General features: G+C 37.1%; 1 protein-coding gene across 1 annotated transcript in view; it reads left to right on the top strand.

Moving 5' to 3' along the window:
• The window catches only part of Tbc1d32 (TBC1 domain family member 32), a 207,532-nt gene extending 185,462 nt beyond the window's left edge, over positions 1-22,070 (top strand). Inside the window, exons 31-33 of the mRNA XM_032888330.1 lie at positions 5,872-6,012; positions 11,804-11,992; positions 21,793-22,070. Coding sequence (XP_032744221.1) covers positions 5,872-6,012; positions 11,804-11,992; positions 21,793-21,912 — 450 coding nt within the window. The 3' untranslated portion in view covers positions 21,913-22,070. The remainder of the gene's footprint in view (positions 1-5,871; positions 6,013-11,803; positions 11,993-21,792) is intronic.
• The last annotated feature ends 259 nt before the right edge of the window (positions 22,071-22,329 follow it).

Below are 22,329 nucleotides of genomic sequence, written 5' to 3'. Positions count from 1 at the left end.
CTTTGAATACCTTTTCTTTGTTCTGTATAAAGTAGTTTTCTAACTAAAATAAGTCACAGGGCCTTTCTCTTTGGGTGCTATTTGGTGTTCTGTGCTTCTTGTACCTATACAGGCATTTCTCTCCCTACATTTAAAATTTTCTCTCTGTAATTTTATTGAAATATATTTCTATATTATTATACCTGGAATAATTCTTCTCCTTCTATGCCCACAATTTATAGATTTGATCTTTTTAAAGATTCTGCATATTTTCTTCACCCATTTGCTTGTTTAAAATAATTAGCATTTGGCATTTTGTCATTCACACCATCCACTCTCTTGGCGCATCTTTCCATTGAGAATTTTTTTATTAGAATGGTGGAAATCTTCATGTCAGTTTGTGTGTTCCTTGCTATTTCACTTTCATGGAAGTCTATTTTCACATCCTGCATTGTGCAGCTTGTTTCACTCAGCCCTTTGTGTTTCCATGGCTATCAATCAGGAGTTTATTTCTGTCTTGACATAGACCTCAAAAGATGAAAGAAAGAAAGATAGTAGATAGATAGATAGATAGATAGATAGATAGATAGATAGATAGATAGATTCTATTGCAAGACGGAGAAATGGAACCGGAAGTGAAGACCTCAAAAGATGAAAGAAAGAAAGATAGTAGATAGATAGATAGGTAGATAGATAGATAGATAGATAGATAGATAGATAGATAGATAGATAGATTCTATTGCAAGACGGAGAAATGGAACCGGAAGTGAGCTAAAGCTTCTTCCCTTTTAGCTTTCGTAGTCCCGGAAGGGGCAATGCAGGCTTCCAGTGTGGATCAGGGAATGCATCAGTGACTTTGATCAACTGGTGAGATGTGGCCACTGGTGTGCAATGATAGCACAACTCTTGGGGTAATCGACTGTCCTTATTGGACACAAGACCTACCTCACAGGAGAGGATATGCACCTAGTACTGTAAACCTGATCAAAACTTCATGGTTCTTAGGAGGTCTTTGTCCCTATGGGATCTACAACTGCTACTTAGCTAAAGTGACATGGTATAAAACTCATTTCTAAATCTATATGTTAAACCATAAAAAAAATGATATTTTTAGTCTAATCAGAGGATCCCCTCTTTGCCAGGAATGGTGACTACTAAAGGGACTCGTAGCTGCTTATCATGCTGAGAATGAGTGATGGTGATAAGGTTAAGTCTAAGCAAGACATTTAGGGTACTTCCCTCTAAGGCTCGGAGAAGGTCATATTACCAGAGCTAGAAAGATTGGAAGAGCCAAGAGACAGACAGAAGAGCACGCAGTTTTCAGTCCACAATGCAGTACTCGATGTATGGATCTCGTGACAGCTGGAGTTGCCTGTACTGGGCCTGCACAAGACTGAACCTATCATCAGTCAACCATAGATCAAGGTGGAGCTCATGAGGCCCAACTTGTCATAGCTTAAACTACTGGCCATGAGTTGATGCTAGGGAAGGACCAGTTATCGTCTTCAGAGTTGTGCTTATCCATTAATGAACATGGGTTCCAAATCCAGCATCACACAGACTGCCCTGGTTAAAGTCAGTCATAAAACAAAACAAAGGTGTGAGTGTGTGAGAGGAACGTGAAAGGAAGATGGCCCGATAGTTGTGGGAGGACATAGGATAGGATAAAAAGTGGAAGTAGCACACACACACAGTACATACCACGGTACCGCCAAAGGAAAAACTTAAGAAAAATTATAATCTGAATAATTCTCATCAGGTTCTCCTAATCTTTTCTTCTCCTCATTGCTATAGCATTCACCGTCTGCTAATATATTATTTATTACCATATTCCTCATCTATATGCTTTGCTGTTTGCCCTAGGAGCACAAGTTTCCGTTCTATTCACTGACACAGCCCCCTTTGTTCAAAAGTTAGAGCCTCTTTTGACTACTCTATAAACATGTTGAATGTGAATTAGTATTTAAATTGGATCATGTTTGCGACAGTTGACTTTCATGACTTTAGAAAAAAATACCAGAAAAAATACTTGATTAGATAATTAGATAAGCCTTCTTACAAATGCTATAAAGAAATTAGATTTAAAAAAAAAAGTTTGATTTTTGGAGACAGAGATCTGTGTTAGCCCTGGCTTTCCTGGAACTCACTCTGTAGACCATGCTGGCATTGAAATCAGAGATTCTCCTGCTTCTGTTTCTAAAGTACTAAGTTAAACGTGTGTGCCATCACTGCCCATCCTCAAAAAAGTTTTTAAAATAAGCCTAACATAAGCAAAACAAGAAATACTGAAACTTAATTGTTAGTGAAAACAATAAGAACCTCTCAGAGTTTTATAAAGTGTAGCTATACTCCTCATTAGTTTAAAACAATTTAAACACTTTAGCCTTTAAGGTTATTTAGACTAGAAAAATTAACTTAAATTATCCTCATTTATAAAAAAAATTTTAATTATAATACAATAAGTCTTCAGGGAATTTCATAGAAATCAAGCAAAATATTGTGCTTGCAATCTCTGTTATTTATAGGTCTGAAAAGAAAAACAATTCCGTTAAAATAAAAGACATAATTTATGTGCATTTACAAACAGAACTCCACTGATGTTAAACCAACCTAAAGTAATAATCGGATGAAGCAATGTAGTCCAACAGGTGGGTAGTGGACAGCTTTATAATGTACATGTGCATGGGCTTCATTTACTCCTGTTAAGTGCTTAGTATTGAAACACTGACAGCGTTAAAAGTGCTAATGAAATTTAAGCACATCTACAAAGCTAAAACCATCATGAGGATGAGTCTATAATTCATCTGCGGAGCAACCGCAAAAGTGAGTCATATAAAACACGTTTGCTTGTGTAATGTTCGTGTTTTATAGTATCATAGTGTCGAAGGGTTGAAAATCTTTCCATTCTCTCCGCATTCTTTCGCACTTTGTGCAAATTAACAAACAGAATTACTGCAAAGCTTGGCTGGTTCTCTGCCGGTAGAGACTCAGAGAAGGAGTTCAAGGCACAGGATCAGTCTCTGTTGGATTGGAAGCTTTCAAATCCTTCTAATACAACCTTTCTACTTATTTTTTTATATATATTTTTCATTTTCCCATTTTAAAATTCACTTTACATCCTGATCATAGCCCTCCTCTCTCCTAATTTTTACTGCAGCACAGAGCTCAGTTTTTCATAGTTTCTGGAATAAAGCAATAGAATTACCTAAGGGGCAAGTAAAAACTAAGACTGCTCTCCTCTGTTTTGAAATAAATACCATTTATTTTAACCATTAGTCAATAATATTCTAAAGTTATTTTGTAAGGCTTTGTTTCATACCCTATCATAGATTACTACTAACTTCTAAGCCCTTGATTTGCTGATTTTTTAATTGGCCTGTTCCACACTTATTTGACCTTAAATGCCCTATTTCACAGTTATAGTTGAATAAACTATACCAAATTCTAAAAGTATGCATTGTAGTTTGATGGTTCACAGTTCTGCTTGTTATGTCTATATTGACCGTCTCTTCCTATTGTTCTGGCATTATGAATACAATTTACTATGTATTGGAGCTATGATACTCAAATAATGGACAAGCTAGAGGTCTTTAATCATAAAGGAGTTTACTATAATAATAACAACTGTAGTCATTACATTCTTGCTACTTAGTCAATATTACATATACCACGTTTGGTATCAGGGACAGGTTGGTTATCAAAAGTGTGACATAAGGCTCTTTTAGCAGTGTGTGATTTATGAGAATAGAGGAACACTTATCTCTGGGACTCCATTACATGATAATGGCTTGTTTCCTTTGACAGTGTAATTAATGTCGACTGTCTTTATCTCTTCATAGACCTGCTCTAAAGGTATTTCTGCCACAGCATAGAACGATGCTGTGTAAGAATCAGTTCCAGTCCGTCCAGTTCTCATGGTGTCTCTGTACATATTATACACAATTAGTAAGTTCACATTGAAAACAAACGTGTAAGTTAATCTTTGATTCTTATGTTTGTTACATTTACTCATATAAATAGTCAGTGAAACACATTTTGTGTTGGACAAGAGGTCAATCAATGAAAATTAATTTTTACTTTTTTTTACTAGAAGTCACCGTAAGATGCCCACATATGTCTTCATCAACATTTAAACATTTTTATGTGTAAGATCTCATAGAAAATCTACCATAAAACCCACAGTATTTATTCCTGCAAATATATTTGTGTGGTTTGTGCTAAGGAACAAAACTGAGAAATTACTGATAAACCACTGTAGTGATTTCAGAAACTTCATTACCCAGACCTCCCTAAATCCTCAGAGAACCATAGCCACAATCCAAATGGTGTCCGCATATTCTAACCCTTACGTAATGTTATGAGTTTAGTTTTATCTAAATAAACTCATCGTACTGAAATTTTTAAGTACGATTAAGGGGGAGAATTTAAATATAAGATAAAGTTAATACAAAATAATTTTTTCAGCCTTCTCTTAATTATGTACTCTTCATGGTTGGGTGTCAACTTTACTTAATCCGATTGCTATTAAAATAGTTTTTCTTGAGAAAATTACATCTTTGAATTTTCTATGCTTTGTTATGAATACTGCTTCTGTGTTGATACTGAATTTATAATTATAACAAATAAAATATTCTTTATCATTCATGATCATGAATTGTACCTAAGAACTATTTTTTTTTAAATCAAAGATGAGAATCGAACTTTGTTCCTCATGTCTATTAGGCCAGAGTTCTACACTGTGCTACATTCCCGTCCCTGAAAAGTGTATTTTTAGAATTCTTAACTTTATAAGCACAATGCTGAAGTACCTGTTTGTACACGTATGTAAGAAATGTATGTACATGTATTCACGAATACACGATTTAGTGTGTGCATGTGTGTGTGTGTATGTGTGTGTGTGTGTGTGTGTGTGTGTGTGTATGTGTGTATGTGTATGTGTATTTCTTTTCCATGAAAGACAGACTCCTTTGAATAAATGTTATACATTTTCCCTGGCTTAGAAGTGAGTTAATTATGAAATTGTAAGTTTGTGTTTTGATCAGCTCAAGGGCAGATAGAAATTTAAATCATCAAATGAAACAGAAATAGATAGATGATCTAAAGAACTGACTAAAGCTTACGTTTGTTTGTTTCAAGACAGGGTTTCTCTGTGTAGTCATGGCTGGCCGAAAGCTTTTTGTAGACCCGGTTGGCCTTGAACTTACAAAGATCCACCTGCCTCTGCCTCCTGAGTGCTGGAATTAAAAGCATGCACCACTACATCTAGCCTGACTAAAGCTTTTTAACATGAACTCATTGGCTGAGGCCAGCACTATTAAACAATACATGTCATGTTGACACCGTTAACATAACAATTCATTACTCATGCTTGCATGTTTCTTGTTCATTTCTTCATGCAACTTTTTTCCTTCTCATCCACAGACTTTGAAGCTTCCTGAACTACAAACTACCCTTATTCCTGTGTTTTGGAAAGATATAGAACCTTACCGTTATTGAGGTTTATAACTCCACAATGTTTAACTCTAACATTTACATGTTTATAATAACTGTTATACACCACCATATAAATTTTATTCCTTTTCAGATTTTAACTCATTTAATCGAGGCAGGGTCAAGGAGCCTTGGTTGACTTCAAATCTCTGTGTATCTAGGGTGACCTTCTGATACTTGTGGTTTACAGATTAGCACCCAGTACCCATGGCTTATTGTAGTGCTGGGTTCCAAACTTGGGGTTTTGTGCATTTGAGGCAAGCATGCTATGAACTGACCTATATCGAACATGTAATTTACAAAGCAGCAAAATACGGCTCAAGCAGAGAGGCTCAGCTAAGCACACCTTTGATGATAGCAAATCGTCCCTGTAGTTACTGTTTTCTGCTTCTCTTTCCGCAGAGGTACCTGCCTGTCGACACCCTAGAGACTGGTATCCGTCCCGTCTACTTCTGCAGTGCCCACTACATCGAAATGCTGCTGAAGGCCGAGGTGCCGCTCGTGTTTTCCGCTTTCCACATGTCTGGGTTTGCTCCATCCCAGGTGATCCAGTTCTTCACCTCGCAGTCCTCTGAACACTAAAGAAAAGGCTTCCCCTGAAATCTAGGAAATATATTTAAATTAAGAAAGGCTAACGAATACATGTAACTGGACGCATATATTAGATTAAATATTTACACATACTACTTTTCTTTTTTTCTCCAACTGTTAGCTAGCATGCTTTATTTCTTTGCTTTCATTAAATTACCAGGGATTCAAAAACAAGTCTGAAGATGTTTAATATTATGTATTATTTACATCCTATTACATTTTTATATTTATATGAACTGCATTATATTTAAATTGATAAGAAGTTAGTCATGTTATCATTAGTTAAGAACTACGTTGCCAAGAATTCTCCACTATCCCTGCTGAAGAAGTTTTCTGGTTTTGGCTTATCTTTAATTTCATTTCCTTTAATCAAGTTTGAAAGTAACCATGTAGAATTTGGCCAGCCTTCCTTATGCTAAGTCTTGGCTTGACCAGGGGCTGACTGGAGCACTCTGTAGCATGTGGGTGGTTTCCTTTGCTCCACAATGCTTTTGTTCCTTTCCCTTTACCCTGTTGAGGTATCTCCCTCCTCGTCAGACAGTGCCTCCTCCTGACATGACCTGAGCATCTGGACTTCCCTTGAAGTATCAAATCGCTCTCCACATGACTTCTCGCGAGACGCTCTCCTGCGAGACACTCTGCTTGCTCTAAGTTCTGTAAAGTTATTAGGAAATTCAAATATAGCACGGGCTTCCACTCAGCGGGAAGGAATAATTCCTTGTGACAATTTTTAGTTTTCAGTGTATTAATCATCTGCTTGAACTTTGAACCACAGAAGTTTTAACTCATTTTTGATGAAGTTTCTTAAAAAGCACAATATATTTAATATAATTTATAAGCCATGATTCTCTCATAGCTTCTAAAAGTCTGTTCTGAGAGAGACACTGCTAAGAATTACTGCTTGCTGTCTTCCTTTTGAGTAGCAGGGTTGATCTAGATTATTTAGTACATTTTAGTGTCTAATTTATACACTTCGATTTAGAAATAGATTCCCAAAGATTACGGGAGAGTCACAATGTAGAGGGCCCTACACTATCAATTTAATGTTCAACTTAATTATCAATTTCATTCAAAAAAATGCTCATCTATCAATTCTATGTATCTTGTAAGTCTGAGATAGTTTATCAGTATATAACTGCATAAAACCCTAGCATGGTGACTCACATTCTCAGTCCTAACTGTGAGAATGTGAGGCAGCAGGATTGTCAGGAGTTTGAGACCAGCCTGGGATACATAGTGACTTCTAGGCCAGTTTCTGTTACATTGTAAAACGTTATCTCAAAATTTACAAGGAAGCAATCCTAACAAAACATAAAAGAAGCCTGTAGATAAGTAATCCATTTAATTAATATTATTCCTAAACAGTGATATTATTCTCTTAATAATATAAAAAGCGTTGTAGCAACTCCCTCTGTGAGTTAACTACTTGTCTTAAATGCCTATCACTACCTCGCTGATTGTATACCACTTTATTACTAACTAAGAGTATTTTGTTCCCTTCTAAGAAGGAATGAAACATTCACACTTTGGTCTTCCTTCTTGAGCTTCATGTGGTCTATGAATTATATCTTGGCTATTCTAAGCTTTTTTGCTAATATCCACTTATCAGTGAGTGCATATCATGTGTGTTCTTTTGTAATTGGGTTACCTCACTCAAGGTAACATTCTCTAGTTCCATCCATTTGACTATGAATTTCATGAAGTCATTGTTTTTGATAGCTGAGTAGTACTCCATTGTGTAGATGTACCACATTTTCTGTATCCATTCCTCTGTTGAAGAGCATCTGGGTTCTTTCCAGCTTTTGGCTCTTACAGATAAGGCTGCTATGAACATAGTGGAGCATGTGTCTTTGTTATATGTTGGGGCATCTTTTGGGTATATGCCCAGGAGTGGTATACCTGGGTCCTCAGTCAGTACTGTATCCTATTTTCTGAGGAACCCCCAGACCGATTTCCAGAGTAGTTGTACCAGTCTGCAATCCCACCAACAATGGAGGAGTGTTCCTCTTTCTCCATCTACATCCTCACCAGCGTCTGCTTTCACATGAGTTTTTTTATCTGAACCATTATAACTGGTGTGAGGTGGAATCTCAGGGTTGCTTTGATTTGAATGACCCTGACGACTGAGGATGTTAAACATTTCTTTAGGTGTTTCTCAACCATTCAGTAGTCCGCAGCTGAGAATTCTTTGTTTATCTCTGTACCACATTTTTTAATAGGGTTATTTAACTCTCTGGAATCTAACTTCTTGAGTTCTTTGTATTTTGGATATTAGCCCTTTATCAGATATAGGGTTGGTAAAGATCCTTTCCCAATCTGTTCATTGTCATTTTGTCCTAATGGCAGTGTCCTTTGCAATTTTATGAGGGCCCATTTATCAATTCTTGATCTTCGAGCATAAGCCATTGGTGTTTTGTTCAAGAAATTTTCTCCAGTGTTTGAGGCTCTTCACCACTTTTTTTTTTATTAGTTTGAGTGTATCTGGTTTTATGTGGATGTCCTTGATGCACTTCAACTTGAGATTCTATAGGGTGATAAGAATGGATCAATTTGCATTCTTCTATGTGCTGAAGTCCAGTTGAACCAGCACCATATTTTGAAAATGCTATCTTTTTTTCACTGCATGGTTTTAGCTCCTTTGTCAAAGATCAATTGAACATAGGTGTGTGGGCTCATTTCTGGGTCTTCAATGCTATTCCATTGATCTACCTGCCTCTCTGTTCCATTTTTATCACTATTGCTCTTGACCTCAAGTAATACTGCTTGAGGTCAGGGATGGTGATTCCCCCAGAAGTTCTATTATTGTTAAGGATAGTTTTCTCTATCCTGGGCTTTTTGTTATTCCAGATGAATTTGCAAATTGTTTTTTCTATCTCTGTGAAGAATTGAGTTGGAATTTTGATGGGGATTGCAATGAACCTATAGATTGGTTTTGAAAAAATGGCCATTCTTACTATATTAATCCTGCCAATCCATGAGCATGGGAGGTCTTTCCATCTTCTGAGATCTTCAATTTGTTTCTTCAGAGTCTTGCAGTTCTTATCATACAGATCTTTCTCTTGCTTGGTTAGAGTCACACTGAGGTATTTTGTTATTTTTCACTATTGTAAAGGGTATTGTTTCCCTAATTTCTTTCTCAGCTTGTTTATCCTTTGAATAGAGGAATGCTACAGGTTTATTTGAGTTAATTTTATACCCAGCCACTTTGCTGAAGTTGTTTATCAGGCTTAGCAGTTCTCTGGTAGAACTTTTGGGGACACTTAAGTACACTACCATATCATCTACAAATAGTGATAATTTGACCTCTTCCTTTCCAATTGTATCCCTTTGACCTCTTTGATCCCTTTGATTTTAAATTCAAATCTTGCTATATTGGTGTGTTAGGGCATCCAGAACTTAGTGTTGTAGAAGAATTGGGCTCTGATGGTGCCAAGTAGTCTTGGTTTCTGTTCCTTAGTTTCTTGTGCTCACCTCTTGCTATCTGGTTATCTCTGGTGTTAGTTGGTTTTGCTGTCTCTGACTGGAGCCTTTCTCTCCTGTGAGCCTGTGATGTTAGGAGTGACAACATTCCTGGGAGACCAGCTCTGTCTGAGCAGGATTGGGTCTGGAGAGCTGTGCCACAGGTTTAACTCCAGTGACCAGGTGGATACTGGAAGGATTCTGTCCCCTGTTGTTCTGTGATTCCTGAGCTCTATGGTCTCCTGGCAGGTCCCTTTTTGGCAAGTTATTGCAGCAAAAGTGTTAGTCTCACCTGTGACCTTAGAAGTAACAGCACTCATGGGGGACCAGCTCTCTCCTGGCAGGATTTGGGTTTGGAGAGCTGTGCCACAGTTAACTCGGGGGTGCAGATGGAGATGGGAAGGCCTAAGATTCCATTTATGACATGGTTGGCATTACTTAAAAAGGCCTTATGATCACAGGATGGGATGCAAATTGTGCTCTTAATGACTGGAATTCAAAGGTTAGTAGTTGACATCTGTAATGATATATAAAAAACAAAAATCCATTAAGGCATTCTGATATAAATGAATCGTGTCTCCCTCAGTAATCAGAAGATGGAATTCCTAACCTTCTTACTTCAGAGTACATTGTACTACACATAAGGTGTCTCAGAAGTCTTTACATTAAAATCATGTTGTTAGAGTGGCCCTATCTCATCTCATTTAAGAAAAAGATTTGGACAGGGACAAGACAGTTATCTACATGGTAGAAAGAGATGGTTCTGAAGAAAGCAACCCCACTAATACCTTCACTGTAGGTCTTCTTGGAAAAATAAGAAAGTTAATTGTTTTCCCTGCCTAGTTTCTGCTTCTTTGTTATGGTGGGATTAGCAAACTAACATATGTTAGCCATAGGCCAACAGATTTGGCTTGCCAAAAGGCAAAATAAGAGTTAGAAAAAGCACCTTTTAGAATTTGAGAATTTAGTTCCTAAAGGACATAGAGTTAGAATGAAAAGAACAAGTATATGTCTTTCCTTAATACTCATGTTAGGTTAAGATAAGACACCATATATCTGCTTGCATTCTCCTCCCAAGATCTGCTCTTAGCCCTGAGAACCTAAGGAGCCTATGGCCTTGAACCTATATTACTCCACTCTGCCTCACCCAGCTATCCTATTCTATGCATATGTCTTCCCTTGGGGTTTATCTGTCTCTTTGTACACATTTTTCCTACTGTAACAATACCATTAAGGCACACTGAGTCAGGCCTCACCCTGATACTTATTTGAATTTGAGTACCTTCACAGTGACCTTATCTCCTAATAAGGGCACACTCTGAGGTACTAAACATTAAGCACTTTTTGGTGGTGGGGGGTGGGGGGAAATTGTGTGTGTGTGTCTTAGTTGGGCCTTCTATTGCTGTGAACATACACTAAGACCACAGGAACTTTTATAAAGGAAAACATTTAATTGGGAACTGTCTTACAGTTCAGAGGTTTAGTCCATTATGGTCATGGTGGGAAGCCTGGTCACATGCAAGCAGACATGGTGCTGCAGAAGTGTGTAAGAATTCTACATCTCGATTAGCAGCAACAGGAAGAGAGAGTAACACTGGGGTTCGCTTGAGCATCTGAAAGCTCAAAGTCCACCTCCATTGACACACTTCCTCCAATAAGGCTATACCGACTCCAACAAGACTATACTTCCTAACAGCACATACAATACATAACAATAATATTCCAATTAAAGAGTCAAAAAGGAAAGCCTTTTTGCAAAAGTCTTGTTTTTTAATTACTCTCTATGTTAGTTCCTGGTTTATATGCACTTTGTGTTGGGTTTAAATTGTCCTCTGATTCAGCAAGAGTTTATTTGCATTAATGTAAGATTTTGCAGTCTGTCATCTGCATAATTACACATCTGTGATTTCAGGTGGGACAGAAAAAACTAACATCTTTGAACTCAGGTAGCCTCATATCATTTGTTAATGGAGGGTCAACTGGTGTTTTGGGTAAGAGGAAGATAATATGTCAGATGAAGTCACATACCAGCAGGAGCTTGAGCAGGGCAAATAACATCAGGTCCTTACTTAGCTCCTGAATCAGAATCAATCTGCTTACCCAGGCAGCAAACAAGAAAAACAACGTTTAGGTCACTAGATAGAATGTCTTTTTATTTTGATTAAATGCAGGAGTTTTTTAGTAGTTTCATATTTTACCATTTACTACTTTTTAGTAAGCAAGTGTGACTTTTAATTCCTTGTAAATAAACTTTTTTTTCCTTTCCTTTTTTTTTTTCTTTAAGATTTGCCTACAGTGGATAACTCAATGTTTTTGGAATTACCTAGATTGGATAGAAATATGCCATTATATTGCTACTTGTGTTGTCCTTGGCCCTGATTATCAAGTGTATATCTGCATAGCCATCCTCAAACATCTGCAGCGAGACATTCTCCACCACACCCAGACTCAAGATCTGCAAGTCTTTCTCAAAGTAAGTATGATCATGTCTAGGGGGAAAAGTTGTTATAAAAGAATAACTAATTTGGAACACTTCATTGTTATCATAGTCATTTTTCTATTGCTGTGTTAAAACACCATTACCAAAACAGTTTATAGAAGAAAGTTTAATTTGGGGCTCACAGTTTCCGAGGGTTAAAGTCAATGACCATGATGGCAGAGAGCATGGTGGCAAGTAGGCATGTCACTGAGGCCATGGCTGAAAGTTTACATCTTTATCCACAAGCAGGAAGCAGAGAGAGCTAACTGGAAATGGACAGTGATAGACCTCCATCAACCACACCATATTTCCTAATCCTTCCCAAACAGTGCTGCAAACTAGGGACAATCGTTCAAATGTATGAGCCTATGGAAGCCATTCTCAATCATACCACCACAATTCTCAAATTTATTAAGACCCTTCCCCCCAAAACTACTCTGAGTTTGGGTCTGGTTGTTTTCATTTTCAAGATGAAGGTGGAGTTATGTTGCCTAAACTCTATCCAGGTAGAGTAGAGATGGATTGAAGGCTTCAGTTAACCAAGTTAACTAAAAAATATTGCAGCATCATGTTTGATCAATGTATGCTCAGTTTGTTAGTTCAAAACTTTTATATTTGTTAAAAACTAATGTTTCAGAATATCTTCCTAACTTTTTCATTTTTATATAATGTTTACATGAAATATTATTCTTTCCTAGCACTCATAAGAATGCAATATTTGATAGTGACTTTAAACAAAATAATTTTGCTTACCTCCTAAATCACAATGTAACATATTTGAAGGTTGGGAGATAAGCAGGCATTATATAGAAATACATTGCTATATGGAGTTATTGTTGGTTGTGTTAGAAATCAAACTATTTAATGTTGAAATCATAATTGAGTTTGGAATTTTAGTGCTGTTCATCACTCCATTCATCCCACAATGACAACTTCATTCATTCACTAATTAGAGTGTATCTTTTACTAGGTGAAGGAATTGTGTTTTAGTAATTAGTGTTATTCTTTGTTGTTAGGTATTTGTTGGAGTTAGTTTCCATTCAGTGACATTTTTAAGACTAGGCTATCAGTCACATGAGACTGCCACCAGTCATTTTTGTTTAATATATTTTGAATTCATAACACCTTAAGCTAGAAGCCCTTGGTCCTGCCAAGGCTGGACCCCCCAGTGTAGTAGAATGTTGGGGGTGTGGGGGAGGGGGGTCATTTGGAAGGGGAACACCCTTATAGAAGAAGGGGAGAGGGATGGGATAGGGGGCTTATATACAGGAAACCGGAAAGGAAATAACATTTGAAATGTAAATTTAAAAAATCCAATTAAAACAGAAAGAAAGACCTTAAACTATAAACACCAATAGAATTATAATTATAGGATTTTTATTAATGAAAATGTTAACCAAAACAATGGTTTTACATGTAAAAGGAGCACTAAAGCAGAACCACATATTGTATTGTCTGAGGTGATCCAGAGAAAGGGCCATTTGAACCCAGGGTCTGTGAAGACAATGAAGGCTCAGTCAGGGCCATTCGGTCAGCCTTGGTGAACAGATACTAGGATTTTAGGGTATAAAGTTTGTCTATACTCATATCTAAATTTCCCCTAGAGCATAGTTCTCTATGAATTTACTTTATTATATAAATTTAATTGACATCTAAGATTGTGTTTCCATTCATCATTTCTATTATATCCATTAGCTTTAAAAGAACTGTGATGTGGTCTGTTAACACTTTCTCCATAAATATTTGATGAGAAAATAAGTAGAAAATTTTATTAGGTGAGCAAATTAGTTTTATTTATACTGAAGCAACAAACATTGTTAAGGTTTTGGGATATTTCCTGCGTCATCCTTGTTAGATAAATGCCTACCTTGTTAGATAATTGCATACCTTTCTCTAGTTAATGTTGGTGACTGTGGCAGTGCCATCTTATGCTGGCCAATATTGATGACTACAGTAATCCGTTTTTTAAAAAAATCTCAAACATTCAATTTAACCAATAAAGACAGATGTTGGGTGAAAGCCTGCTAGGTCAGAGAGGTAAAGAAAGGATACAACTACCTTCCTCCTCAGGCAACGTCCCAGAAAGAAGCACTCCTTCTTGATACTGTCTCAAAACCCCTCAAACTGAATGTCCCTCCCTTCTACTTCCTGGGTGTCTCTCTATCCATCCTCCTGACTTCCTCTTACTCTATTTTCTTTTCAACGTTCACTCCCTGTCAACTAGTTGCTTGCTCCGCCTCTTGACCTGTGGTTGACTTTATTTAATCCCGTTTACAATAAACAGATAGCTCTTGGATTAAACGTGTGTTTTAGGGCTAAGCCACACCACAAACAAGGAACATGTTTTTCCAGAAAATAATACAATCTTGAGGTTCACAGTGTGATCACATGTTCTGCAACACAGCACTGTCACCTTTTCCTGGTTAATGTTGGTGACCACTGAAATGTCATCTTTGGACAGCTGCCAAGAAAAATTGTAATAGGGTTTAAAACTGTGACCAGTTTAAATATGTACCAAACTCCGTAGTGTGCTGGGTACAGTGCTAGCAGTTTAACCTCAAGGGCAAGTTTATCTTCTAATTCCTATTTAAATTACTAGCATTCAAATTGAGGTGGTTAAATCCAAACTAAGACCTTTTGGGATTGGGATGGAATTAACTTTAGCATGTGTCCTAGAGCTGACCTTTCTTTTAAATTACTTTATTTGCAGTTTTCTGAGAGACAGGGAAAAGCTTTTTTCTGGCTGGTACTGTGATTTTATTCTTGTTGTTTAACTTTCCTTGTGTGGTTCTCAACCTTCCTCCCCTTGCAGGAAATTTTGCTGCAGTTTACTTGAGTGCATACATGTGCGTATATAATATTCAAATTTCATTAAGACCTATAGTAGCATCTTGTTTGCAAAATGTGTGACCTTATGTGCAAGATTTTTCATAGTGAGCTTTATGTAGTCACATATAGAGACATGCAGCATAGACTTGGTGAAGGAGAGAAAATACTTGTCAACATTTCTCAATACAATGAGAAGCCAGAGTTATGATAATATCCCTTAGATTGACAATTCCATCATTTGTGTCCTGATTTGTCTGTCTGATGAGACTACTTCTGAGAGGGAAGAAATTGAACCAAATAACTGTAAATTTTTCTTTTGTAAATAATTCATGTTTAATCTATGAAAGCTAACGAGCGGGTAAAGAAACAGGTTAGTGTGATGGCCACTTAAAACCCAAGTTCAACCTCCAGGAAACCCGTGGTAGAAGAGAAACGACTCCTGCAATAGCCCTCTGACCTCTATTCAAGCAGTGTTACATACACAGGCATGCAGAAAGACACACACAGAAATTTCATTAAGGAATAAAAAGATGATGATTCATTGTGTAAAAATGAGTACTTGATAGTTCGAAACGGCTTGAGTTTCAGTTACTGTGACACAAGTAAACTAGTGTTAGAGTACTGAACACCTCTGATGTGTTTACTAACCCTTTAGTCATCACCGGCTGTCCCAAGAACCTCTAGAAAACTAGATATGTGGTTCTTTTCCCAACTTAAGTTTCACATATTGAGTGAAAATGAGAAAGTGTCATGACCAAGGCTGCTTTGCCAGTGAATGTCTGTGTGAGATATGTTCCATAGAGACAATATCAGCCTATTGCTATTCATATTAGATTAGGCTCAGGATTTTAAATCAGATCATTGAGCGTCTAGATCCCTTTTCTGCATTTCTAACAGCCCACTGAAGAGTTTTTGATGTTCTGAATCACTAAACTGGAAAGACAAGCAGAGGTGGCTTAGATCAGTCAGTGGGGAGCACCACTTACCGTCAGCCCCAGTTCACTGAGGGAGCACTAGAGTCGAATGGAGAATAAAGTTGGATGAGGTTGGATGGATACTTGATTTTCCTGTTCTCATTACACCATTGAGATATCAGAGTCAGTAAAAGTCTTGGATATGGCCTGATATAAGCCAATGTCTACGTCTTGTTGTTACTTTCATTTTAGCCTTTTATTTTATTTATTTTTAAGACAGTGCCATTACTTAGGCCTGAATGACCTGGAACTGGCTACATAGACCAGGCTGGCCTTGAATGCTAAGAAATTAAAGACATGCGCCACCAAGCCTGGCTCTTTTGTTTCAAACAGTATTTTTATAGACAGCAACAGTATGTAATATGGATAATAGATTAGTCAAAAGTGTTATTCTCACACTTTAGAGAGACACTTTTGAAGCTATGATGAAGCATTCAAGCTTACTCTTGAGACTGGATGTGACATTTACTTATCTATTCATGTATTTTATTTCTTTATTATTAATTTTACTCCTTGGGTTGCTAGGGAATCTGAAAGTTTTTTTTTTGTTTTTTTTGTTTTTTTTTTTTTTATCTGCAACAGTTGCTGAAAGTCTCTGTCCACCACAGTTCCAGAGAGAAAAACATTCAACAGAACTAATGTTCTAAAATATTTTAGCTAATTAGAAAATCCAAACCATTTTTATTTCAGGAAATTTTGATTAGTGGACTTTTATGTAACAGGACTATTAAAAGCCGTATCTGTACATAAAAATTCACTGGAAGCTTTGTTTGTAGGGCCCTGTGGGGGAGTCTGAGTGTCTCATGGACTGGCCTGGCCTATTTCTTCCTTTTTCACACGCTTATAGGCTGGCAGAGGTTATTAGCATTCCTCCGTCTGTGCGCCCAGACGATGAACCTCACCTAAAGGCCAGAGCTAGGGGAAGACTGCCTTCCACTGGAAACCAGGCTGTGAAAGTTCACAATGCTTATTTAAAATTCCTCCAGTGAATCCTGCATAGTATAGAAAATTAATTTATAATTGTGAGAAAAATCAGATTGATTTCAACCCAATCAGTAAATTGTTGAGAGGGAGTTTTTGTTGGTGGCTAGTGCAGCTGCTGTTATCAGAAGGTAATGACAGAGTAGAAAATGGAGATTAGACAGAGGAAAACTGATTAAAGGCTAAGCTGTAGAAGACAAAAGTGCACATATTACTAAGGAAGTTTATCCCAGGGAATAAAGAAAGCAGGCCTAGTGTAGCATCAGCTGTATTTTCAGATGTTGGCTACATTGCCGTCACTTGAAAACACATACTTTATGTCTCCGTCATCCTGCTAGCAAGTGCCTTTGCTCACTGATCCATCTCCATACCCCCTCCCGGGCATATAGTTTTCATAATAAATATTTCAGCCAAACAAAAATACGTTTTAGATGCTTTTATGAGATTTAATGTCATCGCAAATCATTTAAGTAATCCTTGTTAAATTTTACAGTTTTAGTAAATCAAGTATCGTCCCCTTAAACACACCTACGCCTTTCCTCCATAAATTAAATTTTTGAAAGTTACCACTTAAAAGTCACTATAACCTTGCAAACACATTAATAATCAAATGTTTGGGAATGAACAGACTCAGTCATAAAATCATAAGACCAAGGGAGGTAGCCCACGTCTATGTCTACCTTTAGTGCCTGTATATGTCTACAGGCACTAAATCAAAGTATCAAGCTTAATGGGCTTGTGATTGCTGAAAATATTTAAGTCTTTATTATCTTTGGAAATTATAATGTATACAAAGAGCTTTTAAAAGTATTGGTATAATTTGCCTTTTCTCATAGGCATATCTCTGAGGATTTGTGAGAAAAGACCATGTGAAGTGTTAGTATTCTTGACAAGGAGTTGAGGACCAAACACTGAAGTCCATGCTGTATCACCCTCACTTCTCCCTCTGTCTGGTGTGCTCAGGGGAGGGTATCCCAGCCATTGCAAGGCTGTCAGTTGACACTGTTAGGACCAACATTGATGCTTTAAATGCTTATTGAATGTGAGGCATGGACAGAGATTTTAGAGGTATTGTTCACTTATTCTTTAACGTGTTGCACTATTAACTGTGTAGTAACAGTATCCCAAGCACTGTAGTAGTCACATGATAGTGTGTCCATGCTTCATATGGTTCCAAATTCTTCTGGGAGCCACAGCCTAAGTAGATAATATTTCTGTAATACTTCTTACTGAAGGACACTGGCGTGGTGAGTGAGACCTTGTTTGAGATACTCAAAAGGATAAGCAGGACTCTGAATGTCTTAAACGAAAGCCTTATAAATGGAAAGTCTTCATAAAAGCAGAGAGAGGGTGCTGCAGAGCTCAGGGACAAGAATTAGTGAAGCCTCCTTGGGAAAGTAGTTCTATCCTTCCGAACACCGCAACCCTTCAATGTTGGGGTAACTCCAAGCCACAAAATTATTTTTGTTGCTACTTTGTAAATGTAATTTTGCTACTGATATGAATTCATAATATAGATATCTGATACTCAGGCTATCTAGTACGTGGGTCACCACCCACAGGTTGGGAACCGCTGCCTTAGAGGGTCAGGATAAGCATTCTGGACAGAACAAGGGGAAGATATAAGGATGGTAAGAGACCACAGAAGGCTTTGTACTCTTAGATGAAATTTTCAGGTTTTAGAATAGATCATCCACAGAACAAACCTGTTACTGGGTTTCCCATTGGCACGTGTGAAATCAGTATTTAGAGTCAATAAACTTGAACAAGTTCGTAACTTTATCTAAATCTGAATCTAAGTCCTATCTTCCTATTATATCGAATTGTCCCTGGTAACTATATGGTTACCTTTTAAATAATATTCTAAGTTCATTGGCCTCCAATCAAATGTTTTCAACTGTAAAATAGAACTTGGAATTAAAGTTTTATTAGTTCAAGGAAAAAAGGAAGCTGCATTTACATCATATCATGTAATCACATACACAGAGCTGTAGTTAAGAATAGTTATTTCTAATGCTTTTTGGTAATTAAACATCTAAAATGCAGAATTGATTTTGAAGTAACAGTTTAAAGCAAATCTATTGAATAGCATTTAGGCATAATATGAAATGTAGCATACTCCCAGTGAACATCCTAGCCCAAATTTAAATGATTCTAGTATAACCTATTAAACTATTTCTTGAGCAACTATTTCACCATTGTCTCAAAAATGGTTAGTGTCACTCTACTTTACGTGCTTCCCTGTTCACGGAACAGAGTGATTCCAGTGCACTTAGATCCATCAATGAAACTAATGAGGAATACTCCAAGAAAATGGCTGATTATTACCTGAACAGTAGTCTAGCAATCTAAATGGTCATAATCACAAGTAAGATTACCCCAAGAAGAATATTAAACAATGTTTAGGATGACATGAAAAATATTCTGCTTTAAAGATAAAGTGAAAGTTTGGTACTTTAAATTTTTCTTTAGAAATAAAATTGCCTGCAAAATTTTAAAAATGAACAATACCATTTAAGTTGCATTTAAAATGTATATTTAAATCTTTCACTTATAAAGTTAAGACTTCAGTGACCTTGTATGCCATTATTATGTATATATCTTCAGTGTAGTTACTAGACTATTTCTTTTAACTTTAAAATTAATATCTAAAAGAAGAGCCATCTTTTTAAAAATACATATTTTAAAGAAGAAATATATTTAAGCCAAGTATTAGCTGTGACTTCAATAGGTAGTTTTATGTTTAAAGAAAAGTAGAACAATAATTAAAATACGGTAAGCCATTTTGATTCTTTTTTTGCCAAGAAAATATTATTAGAGGTATTGTTCAAGGACTGCTGAGTTCCATTGTAATTTGCATTTATTGGATAATAGCTTTTATTTGACAATCATGAATGCGGTGGGAAGCAGTTCTCACAGTGTTGGATCTTCTCTGTTAGGAAAGATGTTACTGGAGTTGCCTTCCAAATCTTAAGGATACTGTTAGTGTAGAAACGGTCAAAGCCATAACTTAAAGAAAATGGGTACATTCATAAGAGTTCTGTGCCTACAACAATAGCTATTTATTTAGTGAATTCTGGTCTGGTGAGATTGGGCTCACTTTGATCCTTTTCCATCTTGTGAACAAGTACCTTTGAGAGAGACAAATGTACACAGACCTAAAATTCTGCCATTAACCAAATGAACATCTCTTTGTTTTTGTTTTCTTTGTTGAGACAGGCACTCAATATGTTGCCCAGGTGGCTTTGAATCTACTCTCCTCTTGATTCTGTGTGTGCTGTCAATTTGGTACAAGCTAAAGTCATTTGAGAGGAGAGGAGCATAAGAAATTATGACATCAGGTTGTAGGCACGCCTTTAGAACATTTTCTATATTAGTGGTAGAGGGGGGAGGGCTGAGACCACTGTGGGTGCTGCCATCCCTTGGATCCTGGTCCTGAGTTCTATAAGAAAGAAGGCTGAGCAAGCCATGGGGAGCAAGCCAGTAAGCAGCACCCCTCCATGGCCTCTGCATCAGGCCCTGCCTCTGGATTTCTGCCCTGTATTAGTCCCTGTCCTGACGTTCTTTGCTGATGAACAGTTCTCTAGACGTATAAACCAAATAAACCCTTTTCTGAGTTATTTTGGCCAGGGTGCTTCCTCGAAGCAATAGTGACCCTCAGAGAAGTTGCGTGTTTATCACTGAGAGCATGCTTTAGACCTGGCTGTTAACAGTCCAGATACAGTCCTTATCTTCCCCACCTTTCTGTCTCATGTGCGTAATCAAGAGCTCGTGTCTACTGATGCCTGAGTGAGCAGTGGGAGAACCGAGGAAAGTGTCCTTTACCTTGAAATTAAAGGTAGAGTTTAGAGGTTTTTCCATGGGTGGCATTTGCCATAGTCGTAACAGTGGTTGTCAACCATAAATGTTCAGGCTCTTCAGCTTCTGTCAACTTTTATTGATCAGTATTAGCTTTTTAGATTGTCTGTACCTTGTCTTCAAATTATGTAGATTTTAAGTAACATATGGCATAATAATAATAAAATTCTTTCTATTTGTTGTAAACTATTACTTATAAGTTTGCAAATGAGGTTATATATATATTACATTAATATATAATATACACACTATATAATATAATGATATATACATATATATGAGTTCTTTTGAGGCTTTTAAAATTATCCTTTATGTGAAAAGTTGCATGTATTTCTAGCTGACATTGATGTCTCTGTTCTTTCGTCCCTAGCAAACTATCTGGTATGATACACATTGCCTTTTATTCTTTTGGTCTGCTTTTTTGTGAATGTTATTCATTTTTTGCCTTTAAACTATACACTTATGAAAAGCATGAATTGCCACAAAATTTTATAACCTGCAAAGCTAACATCATTATGCTGAATTAAGCATAGCTATTCTGAAGATTTTCTAAAAAAACCTTTCAGGTAGTTATTACACTAGATAATATTTGCATGTGCTAAGACACAGTCAACAGCCAAACACTCTAAAATTCCAAATGTCCCTGCTGTTTACTCCTGAGTCCCTCATTTTGGACACTGACCATTAAAAGCACAATGAAGGTCCGCATGCCCAGTGCCAGCATCGTGAACTGATGGAGGTTTTTATGAGCTGTGCCTGCAGCTCAGATAGTCCTTGCAGCATCACAGCGTCCTTTCATAGATACAGGTCAGGACCTTTACTAGTTACACATTGACTATTGAAACATGGATAAATATCAGGAAGAGTTCATCATGTAAGAATTTGGGTTTCGTCGCTGCTATTGCTGCTGTTGTTAGCTGTAAGGCATTTTTCTGTTTTGAAATAACCTTGCTCCACAAGGCCATGATTCATTCCTGACAGATAACAGACACAGCTCCCGAAAGGAAAAGCAATTACATGTTTACCAGCTCTGTGAACTGCCCCAACATCTACAGCTGAAAACAATGATGCTACGGCTATTTAAACATTATTCATTCGGCATTGTGTATCTTTCTCTAAGTAAACGAATTTGCCTTCCTGTTTTCCTCGCAGGAAGAAGCACTGCACGGGTTTCGAGTGAGCAACTATTTTGAATACATGGAGACTTTGGAGCAAAACTACCGACCAGTGCTGCTGCGGGACATGCGCAGTGTCAGAGGGCAGAGCTTGTAGATCAGAAGAAACACTCGGATGTTATGTCCTATTCATCTGTAAAGGAGACAAGGCAACTTGATGGTGCTCTGTCTCCGTCTGTAAGATGCTCTGTGTGTCCGTGCTCTGTAAATCAGCACCACGGACTTTGGAACAGAATACATTCACCTTGCAATATGCTCAGTGTGTGAGACGAAGCGAGTTCATTTGTGAAGTCCCTTGTTCTTTACAGCTTTAGAATCAGTTCTAGCTTATACTTTTTATTTTATGTTTGGCTTACAAAGGGATCAAAGACCTTAATGTAAAAACTATTTGTTTTTACATTCTAGTAGTATTTTTCTATTTGAAACTACTAGAAGAAAAACTCTCGAAAATATGAACATAGCCAATGGCTTCTGAGGAAGATTCCAATAGCTAAGAAAATAAGGGAAGCTAGGG

Source organism: Rattus rattus, chromosome 18, assembly GCF_011064425.1.
Source record: "Rattus rattus isolate New Zealand chromosome 18, Rrattus_CSIRO_v1, whole genome shotgun sequence".
In the NCBI taxonomy this organism is placed as follows: domain Eukaryota; kingdom Metazoa; phylum Chordata; class Mammalia; order Rodentia; family Muridae; genus Rattus; species Rattus rattus.
This window is presented reverse-complemented; position numbering and strand designations above follow the sequence as displayed.